The 20,901-nt window shown below is 41.7% G+C and overlaps 1 protein-coding gene across 23 annotated transcripts in view; it reads right to left on the reverse strand.

Moving 5' to 3' along the window:
* The window catches only part of LOC115175336 (CLIP-associating protein 2), a 139,720-nt gene extending 119,264 nt beyond the window's left edge, over positions 1-20,456 (reverse strand). For 15 of the 23 annotated variants that reach the window (XM_029734530.1, XM_029734519.1, XM_029734531.1 and 12 more), the window contains exon 1: positions 19,558-20,456. In XM_029734530.1, the coding sequence (XP_029590390.1) occupies positions 19,558-19,755 (198 nt within the window). In that variant the 5' untranslated portion in view covers positions 19,756-20,456. The remainder of the gene's footprint in view (positions 1-19,557) is intronic. The other 8 variants (XM_029734540.1, XM_029734527.1, XM_029734529.1 and 5 more) reach the window with 1 other exon arrangement.
* Positions 20,457-20,901: the final 445 nt, after the last annotated feature.

Consider the following 20,901-nt stretch of genomic DNA (forward strand, 5'->3'; position numbering starts at 1 on the left):
AAGAGCCAGAAAGAGAGGGAGAGGGAGGGAGAGAGAGGGAGAGAGAGAGGGAGAGAGAGAGGGAGAGAGAGAGGGAGAGAGAGGGGAGAGAGAGAGGGAGAGAGAGAGGGAGAGAGAGAGGGAGAGAGAGAGAGGGAGAGAGAGAGAGGGAGAGAGAGGGAGAGAGAGAGAGGAGAGAGAGGAGAGAGAGGGAGAGAGAGGGAGAGGAGAGAGGGAGAGAGAGGGAGAGAGAGGGAGAGAGAGAGGGAGAGAGAGAGAGAGAGAGAGAGAGAGAGAGGGAGAGAGAGGGAGAGAGAGGGAGAGACAGAATGAGGCTAGGAGTTGTATGTCTTAGATAGATGCTCTTGGGGAGTATTAAGAACAAAGGCATCATGACGAGGGCTGTGACGGTCATTGGATTTTGGACGAAGGTAATTTGGGGGGAGGGGAGGAGAGGAGGGGGAGAGTGGGAGCGGAGAGGGGGAGCAGGGAGGGGAGAGGAAGGAAAGAAGGACCATATGTCCACTCAGGTATTCTCAGGCCCCTCTGATACTAATACACTATAAACACACATCGACTGTCAGCCATGTAGTCTAGCTAAGAGTGACTGCAGAATCACGAGATAAAGATGACATAGCATCTTTACCAAAACTGCCTGGTCAGTTCGTCCGTCCATCTATCCATCCAAACTGCCTGGTCAGTTCGTCCGTCCATCTATCCATCCAAACTGCCTGGTCAACTGTCAATCCATCCATCCATCCAAACTGCCTGGTCAGTTCGTCCGTCCATCTATTCATCCATCCATCCAAACTGCCTGGTCAACTGTCAATCCATCCATCCATCCAAACTGCCTGGTCAACTGTCAATCCATCCATCCATCCAAACTGCCTGGTCAGTTCGTCCGTCCATCCATCCATCCAAACTGCCTGGTCAGTTCGTCCATCTATTCATCCATCCATCCACCCATCCAGGTCAACAGTCAGTCCATCCATCCATCCATAATAATGACAATTACAACAATACTGAATGAACACTTATTTTAACTTAATATAATACATCAATAAAATCAATTTAGCCTCAAATAAATAATGAAACATGTTCAATTTGGTTTAAATAATGCAAAAACAAAGTGTTGGAGAAGAAAGTAAAAGTGCAATATGTGCCATGTAAGAAAGCTAACGTTTAAGTTCCTTGCTCAGAACATGAGAACATATGAAAGCTGGTGGTTCCTTTTAACATGAGTCTTCAATATTCCCAGGTAAGAAGTTTTAGGTTGTAGTTATTATAGGAATTATAGGACTATTTCTCTCTATACGATTTGTATTTCATATACCTTTTGACTATTGGATGTTCTTATAGGCACTTTAGTATTGCCAGTGTAACAATACTAGCAGGCTAGCTTCCGTCCCTCTCCTCGCTCCTACCTGGGCTCGAACCAGGAACACATCGACAACAGCCACTCTCGAAGCAGCGTTACCCATGCAGAGCAAGGGGAACAACTACTCCAAGTCTCAAAGCGAGTGATAATTTGAAACGCTATTAGCGCGCACCCGCTAACTAGCTAGCCATTTCACATCGGTTACACCAGCCTAATCTCGGGAGTTGATAGGCTTGAAGTCATAAACAGAGCAATGCTTGAAGCACAGCGAAGAGCTGCTGGCAAACGCAGTAAAGTGCTGTTTGAATGAATGCTTACGAGCCTGCTGCTGCCTACCACCGCTCAGTCAGACTGCTATATCAAATCATAGACTTAATTATAACAATAACACACAGAAATACGAGCCTTAGGTCATTAATATGGTTGAATCCGGAAACTATCATTTCGAAAACAAAACATTTATTCTTTCAGTGAAATACGGAACCGTACTGTATTTTATCGAGCGAGTGGCATCCATAAGTCTAAATATTGCTGTTACATTGCACAACCTTCAATGTTATGTCATAATTACGTACAATTCTGGCAAATTAGTTCGCAACGAGCCAGGCGGCCCAAACTGTTGCATATACCCTGACTGCGTGCAATGAACGCAAAATGACACAATTTCACCTGGTTGATATTGCCTACTAACCTGGATGTCTTTTAGCTAAATATGCAGGTTTAAAAATATACTTCTGTGTATTGATTTTAAGAAAGGCATTGATGTTTATGTTTAGGTACACGTTGGAGCAACGACAGTCCTTTTTTCGCGAATGCGCACCGCATCGATTATATGCAACGCAGGACAGGCTAGATAAACTAGTAATATCATCAACCATGTGTAGTTAACCTCTCTGGGCTATGTGGGACGATTTCGTCCCACCTACGTAACAGCCACTTCAATCCAGTGGCGCGATTTTTGAATCGTTAGAAATGCTATAACTTCAATTTCTCAAACATATGACTATTTCACAGCTATTTAAAGACAAGAATCTCGTTAATCTAACCCCACTGTCCGATTTCAAAAAGGCTTTACAACAAAAGCAAAACATTAGATTATGTCAGCAGAGTACCCAGCCAGAAATAATCACACAGCCATTTTTCAAGCTAGCATATCATGTCACATAAACCCAAACCATATCTAAATGCAGCACTAACCTTTGATGATCTTCATCAGATGACACACCTAGGACATTGTGTTATACAATACATGCATGTCTGTTCAATCAAGTTCATATTTATATCAAAAAACAGCTTTTTGCATTAGCATGTGACGTTCAGAAAACGCATAACCCCCGCAAACTTCCGTTGAATTTACTAACAGTTTGCTAAATTACTCACGATAAACGTTCACAAAAAGCATAACAATTATTTTAAGAATTATAGATACATTACTCCTCTATGCACTCGATATGTCCGATTTTAAAATAGCTTTTCGGATGAAGCACATTTTGCAATAATCTAAGTACATAGCCCGGCATTACAGGGCTAGCTATTTAGATACCCACCCAGGTCAGCATCCACCAAAATCACATTTCCTATAAGAAAAATGTTCTTACCTTGCTTGTTCTTCATCAGAATACACTGCCAGGACTTCTACTTCAATAACAAATGTTGGTTTGGTCCCAAATAATCCATCGTTATGTTCCAACAGCGACGTTTTGTTCGTGAGTTCTAGAATGCTTCTTCGCGGTGTCGCGCATGGCGCATTGGCGTGTCAAAAATGTCTAAATATTCCATTACCGTACTTCGAAGCATGTCAACCGCTGTTTAAAACCAATTTTTATGCCATTTATGTCATAGAGAAGTGTTAATATTCCGACCGGGAGTATGCATTGAGCCTAAACAGCCGAATAAAATTTCTCCTCAGAAGCGACTCATGCACGCGCATCATTGAAAGGTCCTCCGAGCATCCACTTACAAAAGGCGATAATATATTTCAACCTGAGGTTCCCTCGTAAACCTTCAGTTATTTCGCGGGCTCTGAGAGCCTATTGGAGCCCTGGGAATTGTCACGTTACAGCTAAGATCCTTACTTTTCAATAAAAAGAGGTAAGACGCACGACTCCTTGTCAGACAGGGCACTTCCTGCTTGAAGCCTTGTCAGGTTTTTGCCTGCCATAGGAGTTCTGTTATACTCACAGACACCATTCAAACAGTTTTAGAAAATTCAGAGTGTTTTCTATCCAAACCTGAACAATAATATGCATATTCTAGCTTCTGAGTTGGTGTAGGAGGCAGTTAAAAATGGGAACATATTTTTTCCAAAAATTCTCAATACTGCCCCCTATACCAAAGAGGTTAACTAGTGATTATGATTGATTGATTGTTTTTTTATAAGATAAGTTTAATGCTAGCTAGCAACTTATCTTGTTTTCTTACTGCATTCGCGTAACAGGCAGGCTCCTCGTGGAGTGCAATGTAAAGCAGGTGGTTAGAGCGTTGGACTAGTTGACCGTAAGGTTGCAAGATTGAATCCCCAAGCTGACAAGGTAAAAATCTGTTGTTCTGCCGCTGAACAAGGCAGTTAACCCACCGTTCCTAGGCCGTCATTGAAAATAAGAATGTGTTCTTAACTGACTTGCCTAGTTAAATAAAAGGTGTTTAAAAAAAAAAATAATTAAATAAAAAAATAAAAATCGGTGTCCAAAAATACCGATTTCCAATTGTTATGAAAACTTCAAATCGGCCATTCCGATTAATCGGTCGACCTCTAATCCAAACTGCCTGGTCAACTGCCAGTCCATCAATCCAAACTGCCTGGTCAACTGCCAGTCCATCCATCCATCCATCCATCCATCCATCCGGGTCAACTGTCAGTCCATCCAAACTTCCTGGTCAACTGTCAGTCCATCCATCCTAACCAGAGGAAGTGGGTTGGACCATGTCTAAGGATTGAAGACCAAGCTATCTAAGGCTTTAGTTCAGTGGGGTAGGTTTAGTAAATCGCAAACATCTGCAGCTCTAAAACATTCAGAGAATGCAGAAAGGGCATTGTGCAATATTACAGTGGCTCCTGTGTGGGGTGTATACGAACTGGGCGTAGTGCTATGTGAATGAGCATGGGGTGAACCTCTGCTGCAAAGAGAGAGAGCGAGCGAGAATCTGGGAGATTCAGGATTACATTGACATAGGAATTGCTCCTCTCCAATCACATGTGAAGGCACAGTAAATTGATTGTATTTCTTGTCAACGAGTGTCATGGTGTGCTGGTTCATTGTGGAGAACACCTATGAGCTTGTCATCATGTGTCCTCTTCCATAACTAGGGCTGTGACGGTGTTGGAAGTTACTCTAATTGGCCAAGCAGAGGTCACGATTCTGTTGGTTCACTTGTTTACATGGATATGATAAAAAAAATTAAAAAAATAAGTGTTTAACAAGCCATTACACAGTTTTTATGGCATTATGGTTGTTCAGGCTTTACTTACAAATCTTAAAATATAAAAATGAAGAAATGCCAAGTTGGAGAGGATCTGTCCCATCTTCGTATCGACAACAACAACGGAGTCCAAATCCAGACATGTGCCAGCCTTGTCCGAGACTGACTGCTTTTCTGCATGTAAAAATGTTATCATACAGATCCAACTTCCACGCACATAACCATTCAAACGAAGTCGGATGGGGTTTTTCCTCCCACTTCCCACTAAATATTCACATAACGTCCCAAACCCTGCTGCTGCGGTCATTCCATGGCAGTGACATTGACATATTTTGTTCAAAAGAGAGGATGCCGTAATGAAAGAACTAATATAGCCTAAGCTTCAGAAAACAGGCCTTTTACAAGACTAAATCACGACAGGTGCGTTTGATTCTTATTAAAAGAGAGGGAGAGTCCAGACAGGCTACTTTAGGAAACTTTCTGAATGGACATATTGGCCTATAGAGAATCAGCGAATGAAACACAAGCACATCCTGTAAAAACACCCGTCAAATCAAAGCCACCAGCGTATGTCAGACAAGTAAATATTTATCCTTTCCTTAAAACGTATTTAAAAAAATTTTAAAACTAGGCTTTCCTGAAAGTAGGCTGTAAGATAATTAATTGGCAAGGAAAGTATGAAGGGGACAGCTATGCAATAGTATGAAGCTGAAATTGAGGGGGAGAGTGTTGGAAAGATTTTAAATTCTGTGAGGAACTATTATATAAATGAATGAATGGATGTAAAAAAAAAAAAAAAATATTTTTAATTAAAAACATACTTTGTTGACATGTCTGTGTGAGGTGAAGAAAAAAAAATAATAACTCGGAATCCCAGCAGGGCACTAAGAAGCACTAAGAAGCAGGCCAGGCCTCGATAGGCCCAATCCACCATCAGTCCTCCCCTCTGGCAGTTACTATAGACAGACACCACGGAACTGGACTGCCACCTGTCAGGCCATTCAACAGACAAAATGCCACCTGGGAAGTGTCTACGTGCTCCTAATATGTACCGACAGTGAATTCGGAAAATATTCAGATCCCTTCACTTATTCCACATTTTGTTACATTACAGCCTTATTCTAAAACGGATAAAATTATATCTTTTTTTCCCCTCAATCTACACACAATACCCCATAATGACGAAGCGAAAACTAGTTTTTAGAAATACATTATTTAAATAAGTATTCAGACCTTTTGCAATGAACCTCGAAATTGAACTCAGGTGCATCCTGTTTCCATTGATCATCCTTGAGATGTTTCTACAACTTGATTGGAGTCCACCTGTGGTATATTCAATTGATTGGACATGATTTGGAAAGACACACCTGTCTATATAATGTCCCACAGTTGATAGTGCATGTCAGAGCAAAATCCAAGCCATGAGGTCGAAGGAATTGTCCGTAGAGCTCTGAGATTGTGTCGAGGCACAGATCTGGAGAAGGGTACCAAAACATGTCTGCAACATTGAAGGTCCCCAAGAACACCGTGACCGCCATCATTCTTAAATCGAATAAGTTAGGAACCACCAAGACTCTTCCTAGAATAATACATGGTTTACAACGCGGCCCGCTCCCAAGGACTGTGGGCTCTCATTCTCCGTGGCCGACGTTAGACATTTAAACGTGTTAGGCCTCGCAAGGCTGCCAGCCCAGACAGAATCCCTAGCCGCGTCCTCAGAACATGTGCAGACCAGCTGGCTGGAGTATTTAGAGACATATTCAATCTCTCCCTATCCCAGTCTGCTTTCCTCACTTGCTTCAAGACATCCACCATTGTTCCTGTACCCAAGAAAGCGAAGGTAACTGAATTAAATGACTATCGCCCGTAGCACTCACTTCTGTCATCATGGGTTGTGCCGTGGCGGAGATCTTAGTGGGCTATACTCGGCCTTGTCTTAGGACGGTAAGTTGGTGGTTGGAGACATCCCTCTAGTGGTGTGGGGGCTGTGCTTTGGCAAAGTGGGCGGGGTTATATCCTGCCTGTTTGGCCCTGTCCGGGGGGTATCATCGGATGGGGCCACAGTGTCTTCTGATGCCTCCTGTCTCAGCCTCCAGTATTTATGCTGCAGTAGTTTGTGTCGGGGGGCTAGGGTCAGTCTGTTACATCTGGAGTATTTCTCTTGTCTTATCCAGTGTCCTGTGTGAATTTAAATGTGCTCTCTCTAATTCTCTCTCTTTCTTTTTTTCTCTCGGAGGACCTGAGCCCTAGGACCATGCCTCAGGACTACCTGGCATGATGACTCCTTGCTGTCCTCAGTCCACCTGGCCGTGCTGCTGCTCCAGTTTCAACTGTTCGGCTATGGAACCCTGACCTGTTCACCGGACGTGCTTGTTGTACCCTCGACAACTACTATGATTATTATTATTTGACCATGCTGGTCATTTATGAACATTTTAACATCTTGACCATGTTCTGTTATAATCTATTCTGGCTGTGCCGGGTGGATGACTGGCCACCCCTCATAGCCTGGTTCCTCTCTAGGTTTCTTCCTAGGTTTTGGCCTTTCTAGGGAGTTTTTCCTAGGGAGTTTTTCCTAGCCACCGTGCTTCTTTTACATGCATTGCTTGCTGTTTGGGGTTTTAGGCTGGGTTTCTGTACAGCACTTTGAGATATCAGCCGATGTACGAAGGGCTATATAAATACATTTGATTTGAAGACAAAAAAATGTAGACCTACACAAGTCTGGTTCATCCTTGGGAGCAGTTTCCAAATGCCTGAAGGTACCACATTCATCTGTACAAACAATAGTGTAAACACCATGGGACCACGCAGCCGTCATACCACTCAGGATGAAGATGCGTTCTGTCTCCTAGAGATGAACGTACTTTGGTGCGAAATGTGCAAATCAATCCCAGAACAACAGCAAAGGATCTTGTGAAGATGCTGAAGGAAACAGGTACAAAAGTATCTATATCCACAGTAAAACAAGTCCTATATCGACATAAACTGAAAGGCCGCTCAGCAAGGAAGAAGCCACAGCTCCAAAACCACCATAAAAAAAGCCAGACTACGTTCGCAACTGCACATGTGGACAAAGATTGTACTTTTTGGAGAAATGTCCTCTGGTCTGATGAAACAAAAATAGAACTGTTTGGCCATAATGACCATCGTTATGTTTGGAGGAAAAAGGGGGATGCTTGCAAGCCGAAGAACACAATCCCAACCGTGAGCATAGGGGTGGCAGCATCATGTTTTGGGGTTGCTTTACTGCAGGAGGGAATGGTGCACTTCACAAAATAGATGGCATCATGAGGCAGGAAAATTATGTGGATATATTGAAGCAACATCTGAAGACATCAGTCAGAAAGTTAAAGCTTGGTCGCAAATGGGTCTTCCAAATGCAAAATAACCCCAAGCAAACTTCCAAAGTTGTGGCAAAATAGCTTAAGGACAACAAAGTCAAGGTATTGGAGTGGCCATCACAAAGCCCTGACCTCAATCCTATAGAACATTTGTGGGCAGAATTGATAAAGCGTGTGCGAGCAAGGAGGCTTACAAACCTGACTCAGTTACACCAGCTCTGTCAGGAGGATTGGGTCAAAATTCATCCAACTTATTGTGGGAAGCTTGTGGAAGGCTACCCAAAACGTTTGACCCAAGTTAAACAATTTAAAGGCAATGCTACCAAATACTAATTGAGTGTATGTAAACTTCTGACCCACTGGGAATGTGATGAAAGAAATAAAAGCTGAAATAAATCATTCTCTCTACTATTATTCTGACATTTCACATTCTTAAAATAAAGTGGTGATCCTAACTGACCTAAGACAGGACATTTTTACTAGGATTAAATGTCAGGAATTGTGAAAAACTGAGTTTAAATGTATTTGGCTAAGGGGTATGTAAACTTCCAACTTCAACTGTATAAAACAAAAAGATAAAACAGTGAACTATGTTTGTACTGAATGAGCTAAAGATAAACAGTACATCATATAACATCCCTACACCACCACATGTCCACAACACAAACTGTTCAATACCACCATACAACAAAATCACAATGTGTGCGTATGCATGTGTCTGTATCTTTGTGTGTGTTGACGACCAATCGGGTGGATAAGAAAACTGTTGGAAAATGGAAACCAAGCTATCTAGCTAGCTACCTAGTGAAGTTGTCTGGTGAGTCTAGCTTAATAATTAAACTTCCTAATACACTTTAAAATTGTGTTAGCTAATTGATGCCTAGTTAGCAATGTTTTATGGGATAGGGTGAATCACATTTTGTTGACATCAGTTTCAATCTGTCATCGCCACTGACTGGCTAGCGCTTAGCTAGCTGGCTAATGTTATCAATCATATTTTTGCACAATTAATGTGATCGCTAGCTAACTAATGATTTGTCTAAACACTTATATTTTTAGGTGAATACGTTGCTGTCTTTTAATACCAATATGCAGGTCAATATGCTTGTTCGGATAAAAAAAAGTGGTGATCCTAACTGACCTAAGACGGGGAATTCTTAATAGGATTAAAATGTCAGTTATTGTGAAACACCTTAGCCAAATACATTTAAACTCAGTTTATGTAAACTTCCGACTTCAACAGAAGGGCTTCAACAGAAGAAAATACGCCTTCTGGAGTGGCCCAGTCAGAGTCCTGACCTCAACCCGATTGAGATACGGTGGCATGACCTCAAGAGAGTAGTTCAGCAATTTTCTTGGGATGTCTGGTGTGAACTGTACCAGTTTTGTAAAGAGGAACGGTTCAAAATTCCTCCTGACCGTTGTGCAGGTCTGATCCGCAACGACAGAAAACATTTGGTTGAGGTTATTGTTGCCAAAGGAGGGTCAACCAGTTATTAAATCCAAGGGTGCACATACTTTTTTCCACCCTGCACTGTGAATGTTTACATGGTGTGTTCAATAAACACATGAAAACGTGTAATTGTTTGTGTGTTATTAGTTTAAGCAGACTGTGTCTTTTGTTGTGACCTAGATGAAGATCAGATCAAACTTTTTGATCAATTAATGCAGAAATCCAGGTATTTCCAAAGGGTTCACATACTTTCCCGTGCCACTGTATCCCAGTCCACGTGATCAAAACAATCTTGAAGCATGGATTCCGATTGGTCAGACCAGCGTTGAATAGACCTTAGCACGGGTACTTCCTGTTTGAGTTTCTACCTATAGGAAGAGAGGAGCAAAATGGAGTCGAGATCTGATTTGCAGAAGGGAGGGCGGGGGGGGGGCTTGTATGCATCCCGGAAGTTGGAATAACAATGATTGAGTGTTTTTCCACTGCGAGTACTACAGTCAATGTGTTGATAGAACGTCGGTACGGTTTTCCTCAAATGTGCCTTGTTAAAATCCCCAGCTACAATAAATGCGGCCTCAGGATATGTGGTTTCCAGTGTAGTTCTTTGAGGGTCGTCGTGGTATCGGCTTGAGGGGGAATACACAAGGCTGTGACTATAACCGAAGATAATTATCTTGGGAGGTAATACGGTCGCATTTGATTGTGAGGTATTCTAGGTCGGGTGAACAAAAGGACCTGAGTTAATGTCTGTTATCACAATCACACCATCAGTGGTTAATCAAGAAGCATACACCACCGCCCTTCTTCCCGAAAAGTTATTGATTCATGTCTGCGCAATGTACTGAGAACCCAGCTGGCTGTATGGACGGGGACAGTATACCCAGAGAGAGTCATGAATCGGTGAAACGGTCTGCCTGGCAACAAAGGGACTGGATATGCTCGGTCCCGCGAGCGCGCCCCTCCTTTTTCTTCTTGAATGAATATGCTATTGTCCGGTTGGAATATTATCGCAATTTTACGTTAAAAATACCATAAAGATTGATTTTAAACAGCGTTTGACATGCTTCTAAGTACGGTAATGGAACATTTTTACTTGGAACATCTCTCGTTCCGCGCTCACGCATTACCCTTTGGATAGTGACCTGAACGCACGAACAAAACGGAGGTATTTGTACATAAATATGGATTATTTCGAACAAAAACAACATTTCTTGTGGAAGTAGCAGTCCTGGGAGTGCATTTTGACGAAGATCAGCAAAGTTAAGAGAATATTTCTAATACTAATTCTGAGTTTAGGTTGCCCCGAACTTGGCGGGTGTCCGAATAGCTCACCGTATTGAAAAATGTGCTTTCTCCGTTAAGCTATTTTAAAATCTGACACAGCGGTTGCATCCAGGGGTAGTCTATCTATAATTCTTTAAATAATTGTTATATATTTTGTCAACGTTTATGATGAGTATTTTTGTAAATTAATGTGCACATTCATCGGACGTTTTGGTGGGAATACATTTTCTGAACATCACGCGCCAATGTAAAATGCTATTTTTGGATACAAATATTAACTTTATCGAACAAAACATACATGTATTGTGTAACATAATGTCCTAGGAGTGTCATCTGATGAAGATCGTCAAAGGTTCGTGCTTCATTTAGCTGTGTTTTGGGTTTTATTGACACATGTCCTTGCTTTGAAAATGGCTGTGTGATTATTTTTGTCTATGTACTCTCTTAACCTCTCTAGGGTATGTGGGACGAAATCGTCCCACCTACTCAACAGCCAGTGGAATCCCGTGGCGCGTTATTCAAATACCTTAGAAATGCTATTACTTCAATTTCTCAAACATATTACTATTTTACACCATTTTAAAGACAAGACTCTCGTTAATCTAACCACACTGTCCGATTTCAAAAAGGCTTTACAACGAAAGCAAAACATTAGATTATGTCAGCAGAGTACCCAGCCAGAAATAATCAGACACCCATTTTTCAAGCTAGCATATAATGTCACATAAACCCAAACCACAGCTAAATGCAGCACTAACCTTTTATGATCTTCATCAGATGACAATCCTAGGACATTATGTTATACAATACATGCATGTTTTGTTCAATCAAGTTCATATTTATATCAAAAAACAGCTTTTTACATTAGCATGTGACGTTCAGAACTAGCATATCCACCGCAAACTTCCGGTGAATTTACTAAATTACTCACGATAAACATTCACAAAAAACATAATTATTTTAAGAATTATAGATACAGAACTCCTTTATGCAATCGCTATGTCCGATTTTAAAATAGCTTTTCGGCAAAAGCACATTTTGCAATATTCTGAGTAGATAGCCCAGCCATCACGGGCTAGCTATTTAGACACCCACCAAGTTTGGCCTTCACCAAACTCCGATTTACTATTAGAAAAATGTGATTACCTTTGCTGTTCTTCGTCAGAATGCACTCCCAGGACTTCTACTTCAATAACAAATGTTGGTTTGGTTCAAAATAATCCATAGTTATGTTCAAATATCCTCTGTTTTGTTCGTGCGTTCAAGACACTATCCGAAGGGTGACGAAGGGTGACGCGCCTCGTGACAAAAAAAATCGAAATATTCCATTACTGTACTTCGAAGCATGTCAACCGCTGTTTAACCTGTTTGGGCTAGGGGGCAGTATTGAGAATTTTGGAAAAAATATGTGCCCATTTTTAACTGCCTCCTACACCAACTCAGAAGCTAGAATATGCATATTATTGTTCAGGTTTGGATAGAAAACACCCTAAAGTTTCTAAAACTGTTTGAATGGTGTCTGTGAGTATAACAGAACTCCTATGGCAGGCAAAAATCTGAGAAGGTTTCATGCAGGAAGTGGCCTGTCTGACAAAGAGTCGTTCTTCTTGCCTCTGTTTATTGAAGAGTAAGGATCTTAGCTGTAACGTGACAATTCCTAGGGCTCCAATAGGCTCTCAGAGCCCGGGAAAAACAGGAACGATGACGAGGCAGCCTCAGGCTGAAACAGATTATCGCCTTTTCCAAGTGTCCCATTAGGTGACAATGCAATGAGGCGCGTGCACGATTCGCCCCCGTCGAGAAATTTCATTCGGCTGTTTAGCTTATTGCAGATTCCCGGTCGGAATATTATCGCTTTTCTACGAGATAAATGGCATAAAAATTGATTTTAAACAGCGGTTGACATGCTTCGAAGTACGGTAATGGAGTATTTAGACATTTTTTGTCACGCCATGCTCGTGACCGTGATTTAGTATTCTGATAGTGTCTAGAACGCATGAACAAAACGTCGCTGATGGAACATAACGATGGATTATTTGGGACAAAACCTACATTTGTTATTGAAGTAGAAGTCCTTGGAGTGCATTCTGACGAAGAACAGGAAAGGTAATAACATTTTTCTTATAGGAAATGTGATTTTGGTGAAGGCTAATCTTGCCGGGTGTCTAAATAGCTAGCCAGTGATGGCTGGGCTATGTACTTAGAATATTGCAAAATGTGCTTCATCCGAAAAGCTATTTTAAAATCGGACATATCGAGTGCATAGAGGAGTAATGTATCTATAATTCTTAAAATAATTGTTATGCTTTTTGTGAACGTTTATCGTGAGTAATTTAGCAAACTATTAGTAAATTCCCCGGAAGTTTGCGGGGGGTATGCTTTTTCTGAACGTCACATGCTAATGTAAAAAGCTGGTTTTTGATATAAATATGAACTTGATTGAACAGACATGCATGTATTGTATAACATAATGTCCTAGGTGTGTCATCTGATGAAGATCATAAAAGGTTAGTGCTGCATTTAGCTGTGATTTGGGTTTTTGTGACATCATATGCTAGCTTGAAAAATGGGTGTCTGATTATTTCTGGCTGGGCACTCTCCTGACATAATCTAATGTTTTTGCTTTCGTTGTAAAGCCTTTTTGAAATCGGACAGTGTGGTTAGATTAACGAGAGTCTTGTCTTTAAATAGCTGTAAAATAGTCATATGTTTGAGAAATTGAAGTAATAGTATTTCAAACGTTTCAAAAATCGCGCCACTGGATTTAAGTGGCTGTTACGCAGGTGGGACGAATTCGTCCCACCTGCGCCAGAGAGGTTAAAATCAATTTTTATGCGATTTTTCTCGTAAAAAAGCGATAATATTCCGACCGGGAAACCCTGTTTTAGTTCAAAGACGAAAAAATAAAAACATGGTGTCGCCTCGTGCACGTGCCTCAGTCTCATTGTTCTCTGATCGACCATTATCCAAATGCGCTAGTGTTTTTCAGCCAGGGCCTGCAAAGACATCATTCAATGGTTTGCCGCCTTCTGAGAGCCTATGGGAGCCGTAGGTAGTGTCACGTTACAGCAGAGATCCTCAGTTTTCAATAAAGAGAGTGTAGAAGCCCAAGAAATGGTCAGAGAGGCCACTTCCTGTAAGGAATCTTCTCAGGTTTTTGCCTGCCATATGAGTTCTGTTATACTCACAGACACCATTCAAACAGTTTTAGAAACTTTAGGGTGTTTTCTATCCAAAGCCAATAATTATATGCATATTGTAGTTTCTGGGCAGTAGTAATAACCAGATTAAATCGGGTACGTTTTTTATCCAGCCGTGCAAATACTGCCCCCTACCCTAGAGAGGTTAACATAATCTAATGTTTTGCTTTTGCTGTAAAGCCTTTTTGAAATCGGACAATGTGGTTAGATTGTCGGGCTAGACATACAACTATTTAGATTGTGTAAAATAGTTGTATGTTTTAGAAAGTTGAATTATGACATTTTGTTGTTTTTGAATTATCCGCCCTGATATTTCACTGGCTGCGTCCCACCTAGCCCATAGAAGTTAAGAGCTAGAAGCAGAACTGCCATGTCTGTCGGCGCCATCTTAGTCCATGTTGGCATGCTGACTGCAGAAATGTCCACCAGAGCGGTTGTCAGAGAATTGAATGTTCATTTCTCTACCAATGTCGTTTTAGAGAATTATTACCTTTGCCTCAATTCAGCAGTCTCATCCAGATCATCATGGCATTTGTAGTTCTTTATGATAGCCACATAAGCAGCTTATTAGGATTTGTGACTTGCTTCAGGAAACTAGGTGTATGTCGCAAGTCACGACTTCACAGGAGAGGCGTTCATTTATTTTTTTATTTTTTTATAAACGTTCAATCAAAATATGTTTTTAGACAGAAATGCCTTCTTCAACATTTGAACTTTCGCGTGCCTTAATAACAAACTTCAACCCGCTACGGAGTTGTGGAAACACGTGTGGACCTGAAATGTGACAACTGCAGTGGCCAAAACAAGAACAAGTTTGTGCTCTGGTATTGTCCCTGGTGGACCATGCACAAGCTCCACCACAGTCTGGACTTCCTGATCACAGGTCACACCAAGTTTGCCACCGACCTGTGCTTCGCCCTCATCCATCAGCGCTTCAGAAAGACCAGAGTGAACACTTTGTCTGAGATTGCTGGTGTTGTGAAGGACGGCACTGTGACAGGGGTCAACATCTCACAGCTGGTTGGACTGGACAATGGTTCGGTGCTGGTAGAAAGCTATGGCTGGTACTTCAGGCAGCTGCCACAAATCAGACAGTACCAGCACTTCAGATGAATGTCATGTTCATTGCATTGTATGAAGTTATTCTTCTTATCTACACTTGGGAGGTGAACTGATGTTATAAAAGGTTGTAATGTCTTCTCAATTTATTTTGTTATTTCCTGTTTTACAGCTTCGATGCTCTGGAGCCTGGTGTTGTTGTCTCCAACGCTGACATCCTTCCTCCCATAGATGGTCTGCCTGTACAAGCAGCACCTGGACTGGACACAGCTAAACAAACGTATCTTTTTTGAGAAGATCAGGGAGTTTTGCGACGTAGAGGCTATGGACATCACATGCCCTGCACCAAAGGTAAGGGCAGGACAGAAACAGGCTCTCCGAAAATAGATTCCCTTGTTCATGCGTGGTTCAGACAGACCAGTTCATCACTGGGGGACGAGTTCCCAGTCATCAGCACTATCTGCTGTTCCTCTATCCACATGACTCTCTCCTAACACACACACACACACACACACCATATGTTGCTGCTATTATTATTATTAATTATTTTATCCTGCTGCTCAGCCACTTTACCCCTGATTGTATACATATCCATATCACTGATATGGATATTGATATTGTACATACTGTATAACTACCTCATCTATCACTGATATAGATATTGATATTGTTATTGTACATACTGTATATTCTGTAGTTCTTTCTCTACTGGCATTGACACTTGTTATTTATATTGACATCATTCCTGATATTGCTACTATGTAAGTAACCATCTGGCTGTATTGTTTACACCTTCTGTGGAGACCCGTCCATTTAGCAAGATGTGGCTGTGGGTTATAGCATTTCTTTCACGTGACCCATCAATTTATACAAGTGTGTCATCTAATATTTAAAAAAAAAAAATTTTTTATATGTGACCACTTTGTTTACCTGGTTGTTTACCTGGTTGTTTACCTGGTTGTTCACCTGGTTGTTTACCTGGTTGTTCACCTGGTTGTTCACCTGGTTGTTTACCTGGTTGTTCACCTGGTTGTTTACCTGGTTGTTCACCTGGTTGTTCACCTGGTTGTTTACCTGGTTGTTTACCTGGTTGTTTACCTGGTTGTTTACCTGGTTGTTCCTTGCTGTAGGCTACTACGGTTACCTATCAGTCTTCATCTTTACTACACTACTCACTCTGTTTAGCACATGACCTCACATGTGAATCCTTAATGAGATGGGTGGGGCTAAAGCTTAAGAGGGTGTGAACCATGCTGATTGGGTGGAGACAAAGAAGTGCTCTCCAGTAGGTGTACCAAAACATTCAAGGGCCATTTTCTCAAAAGTGGGGTTACAAGTTTAGCAACTTTCAATGCAGAATTATTTTCCCATTGTTCCTCAAATGCAGTGTATGATATATCATTTTGTAGCTCTGTCTCTCTGCTTTTATCCAATGTAAAAATAAAAAAATAAAATTTTTGCTACATAGGACTGAATCAAGGAAGTCGGTCACATTTCATTTGTGGGGGGTAAATACAGCAAATATATTTATTAAAAAAGTCACCTTGTTCTAGAGATTTATAATTATCAAAACGTCACACCAGGGTAAAGCCTACACGAAACACAGCCCTTATTCGAAGTGTTTCTAAAATCCCCTATGGGAAAATAAATGGTGGAAAAACAATTGGAACCATTTCCTTGTTTTACCCACTAGGTTTTATGGGTATTATGACTCATACTGTGGTACTCTTTAAGAGGCACCAGCAGCATTACCAGCCTCAGTCTGACTCACTCGGGGAGCTGTGTACAATCTCAGTCTGGACACAGCTCTCCTGGTCACTCTGCATCCATTAATCTCTCCCCCTCTCCTCCCTCCATCTCTCTCTCTCTTCTCTCTCACTTCCCCTCCCTCCTCTCTCGTCTGGGATGACCAAGCATCTTCACAGAAGCCGACGCCTCCCCTTCTCTCCTCTAGAACAATTAGGAGCTATAATTTGGAGAGCAAAGTAAAAACATTTCAAATCATGAAGAATAAAATTAATAAAAAGGACAGACTGGATCGGATCTTAAAATCAGTACTTTGAGAAGCTTTGGAAATCCGGGCCCCAGATCAGTACTGTACACTCTGAAGGAGCTCGCTAGGGGATACGGACTTCAGTTGTAATTGGACCAGGCTCAAAATCCCACCCTGGCCAACGTAATTACAGCATTATCCTGTTTCCACATCTGTGTTTCTGTCAAACTGTCATTCTCTTATTGTTCCCTGTAATAGAACCTATCACCCTCATGGAAATAATAGGATACTGTTAAGGCTTGATTATAGTTTTATTTCACTAGATCTTCTGGAAAGTCCTGTGACCTGTATTCCATTGCAGCCCTGGTCCAGCCTGAGACTTTTTCCATAGGCTTAAAACACTGGTGTTATACTAGGGAAGGTAAACGAAACATCTTTAAAATACACCACACAAAAATGTAAACGCAACATGTAAAGTGTTGGTCGCATGTTTTATGATTTGAAATACAAAAATGTATCCATTTGCAGAATGCATTTCTCTCAAATTTTGGGTACAAATTAGTTTATATCGCTGTTAGTGAGCATTTCTCCTTTGCCAAGATAATCCATCCACCTGACAGGTGTGGCATATCAAAAAGCTGATTAAAAAGCAATATCAATACACAGGTGCACCTTGTGCTGGAGACAATAAAAGGCCACTAAAATGTTCAGTTCGGTCACACAACAGTGCCACAGATGTCTCAAGTTTAGGGAGAGTGCAAATGGCATGCTGACTGCAGGAATGTCCACCAGAACTGTTGCCAGATAATTGAATGTTCATTTCTCTACCATAATGTCATTTTAGAGAATTTGGCAGTACGTCCAACCGGCCTCACAACCGCAGACAACGTGTATGGCATCGTGTGGGCGAGTGGTTTGCTGATGTCAACGTTGTGAACAGAGTGCCCCATGATGACGGTGGGGTTATTATATGGGCAGGCATAAGCTACACACAACGAACACAATTGCATTTTGTCTATGGAAATTTCAATGCACAGAGACACTGTGACGAGATCCTGAGGCCCATTGTCGTGCCATTCACCTGCCGCCATCACCTCATGTTTCAGCATGATATCGCACGGCCCCATGTCGCAAGGATCTGTACACAATTCCTGGAAGCTGAAAATTTCCACGTTCTTCCATGGCCTGCATACTCACCAGACATGTCACCCATTGAGCATGTTTGGGATGCTCTGGATCGACGTGTTCAACAGCGTGTCCCAGTTCTCACCAATATCAAGCAAATTCACACACCCATTGAAGAGGAGTGGGACAACATTCCACATCAGGCCACAATCAACAGCCTGATCAACTCTATGTGAAGGAGATGTGTCACACTGCATGAGGAAAATGGTGTTCACACCAGATACTGACTGGTGTTCTGATCCACATCCCTACTTAAAAAAAACAAAATTAAAAAAAAGTAAGGTATGTGACCAACAGAGCATATCTGTATTCCCAGTCATGTGAAATCCATATATCAGGGGCTAATTTATTTACTTTAAATGTACTGATTTCCTTCTATGAACTGTAACTCATTTTAGCATGTTGCGTTTACATTTTTGTTCTGTATTAGTTGTGATGTGGACGTAACCAGCATCTACCTTCGGTGTCTGATGCAAGGATTCATTCCATGGTGTATAAACCCAGACATAACTGTCTGAACTATGAGGAGATACATTTAGCAAAGAAAACAAAGGCCACATTCCAGCATTTTCCAACAGATATGACATTATAAACACACGCCAAACACTGCAGGCCCCCCCCACCCCTCCCCCATCCTCTAGGCGCTCTAACAATGGGGTCCTCCTCCAAGCCCACTACTACCACTAGCCGACAGGGCAACAAAAAAACACATCAAACTGAATGATATCCAACTCAATCCCAGTACATTGCATTACATTAAGAGTCACAATATAAGGTATTACTTTGTATTAAACCTTTTAATTCAAGATTATTCGCTGGTTTTCTTCTTCTTCTAGCTAACCGTCTGATCTGTCTGGACAGCTGAGCTACCTAACGCATGGTATTATTATCCCCTTTCCCATTCAATAAAGTGTCCCACTACTCAAAGAAAACGCTACATTTTAGACTCAATTACTGGGAGATTAGTGGGCTATCTGTTTGAATCAGATTATCTCCGTTTTAATGAGATTACAACGAGTCCGCCCAGCTTCACAGAATAACACAGTCTGGTGGTTATTGCTGATTAGCTTCTCCTTTCTTCCTGACTAGTTAACTAAAATGTCCCCAACACTTGAGAATAAACATCCCTAGCTAGCAAACTAGCTACATCCTATCACAACAAAAAAAAAACATGTATAATCAAAAAATAACTACGTTAGTCAAACAGGGTCCAAAAGCCGGATATGGTGGTTTTATCAAGGGACCACAGTCTGCAGTCTCACCTTGTAGTTGCTGGAGTTCACCCATCCTGTCAGCTCATCTATGGTTTTATCCAGTCGGGGTTTGTCTTGTTCCACATCGGAGGACCTCTGCGGGTCGTTCAGGTAGTCTATTAAATCCTGCCCGACCTGCAGTCTGCGGGTAACATCTTTCTGCAGGATCTGCTGATATAAATACTCCATGTTGTCATGCTCCTCCATTGAGCAAGGCGGTGCCGTGCGGTCAGCACCGGGACCGGACAGAATAACGGTACCGGCCGGTTGGATGGAGGAAAAAAAAGGTTCACTCCGGTCAGGTGTTAATTCTGAGCCGAAGACATTCGCCAATAAAACAAAACGCCTTTCAAATTAGCTTGTCAAGCCCAATCACTTTGTCTAAAAAACACACACACACACACACACACACACACACACTGGCTCGTCTTTGATTTCAGAGGATAACAGAGAATGTTGCTCTCTGATAGTTACTGTAACAAGCAGTAACTTTACAGAAGTTTTTGAAAAATTACAAAAATGTGCGGTAAAACCAACCAGGTCCCATGTATTTATTGACCCACAACAACACAAGGAAGCTAACTGGCTAAGCTAACGAATGTAGCGTTAGCTAGCAACACACATCATCGGGAACAACTAGCTAATAGCTAACAAGCTGAAGGAAGCTAGTTGGCCACAGGCCTGACACCTTGTTTCGTTTCGGTTTTATACTCCATTATATGATAGTCTCTCTCTCTCTTGTCAAACACTAAAGTTGCGCCAAAAACTCTGCTTTCTCTCCCGCGGTTCTTGTTGGCTACTTTTAATCCGGGAATAATCGCCCCTGCTACAGCTGTGTAGCTAAACCCTCCCCCGCTGAAAACATGCGCCCAGCCGGTGACTGCGGTTTACTAGAAGGCCTGCCGCGCAAACCAGCGGTCTGACGAACGCGGATGGGGTCCTTCGCACGGTTGCCAGTTGTTTTCATTTGTTTAACTATCGAGCATTAAGGAGACTACAAAACATGGAGTGTTAACTTAGAATTATTTCTAAAAGACACAAAATTATTTTCTAGACACACAATTGTTTTTTTTTTTAAACACACAACTACTGTGCATTTAATTTGTCTACCACAGGAGGTTGGTGGCACCTTAATTGGGGAGGACGGGCTCACAGGAATAGCTCAAACAGAATGATATCGAACTCAAAACACATGGTTTCCATGTGTTTTATACCATTCCATCTCAGCCATTATTATGAGCTGTCCTCCCCTCAGCAGCCTCCTGTGTCGTCTAAATGTTGCATGAAATTGATTAACATTTCAATCTCCACTCGCCCCTATTTCAAGCTGTTTTCGCAGATGTTCCCCAGAAA

This window comes from Salmo trutta, chromosome 36 (genome assembly GCF_901001165.1).
Source record: "Salmo trutta chromosome 36, fSalTru1.1, whole genome shotgun sequence".
Taxonomy (NCBI): Eukaryota; Metazoa; Chordata; class Actinopteri; order Salmoniformes; family Salmonidae; genus Salmo; species Salmo trutta.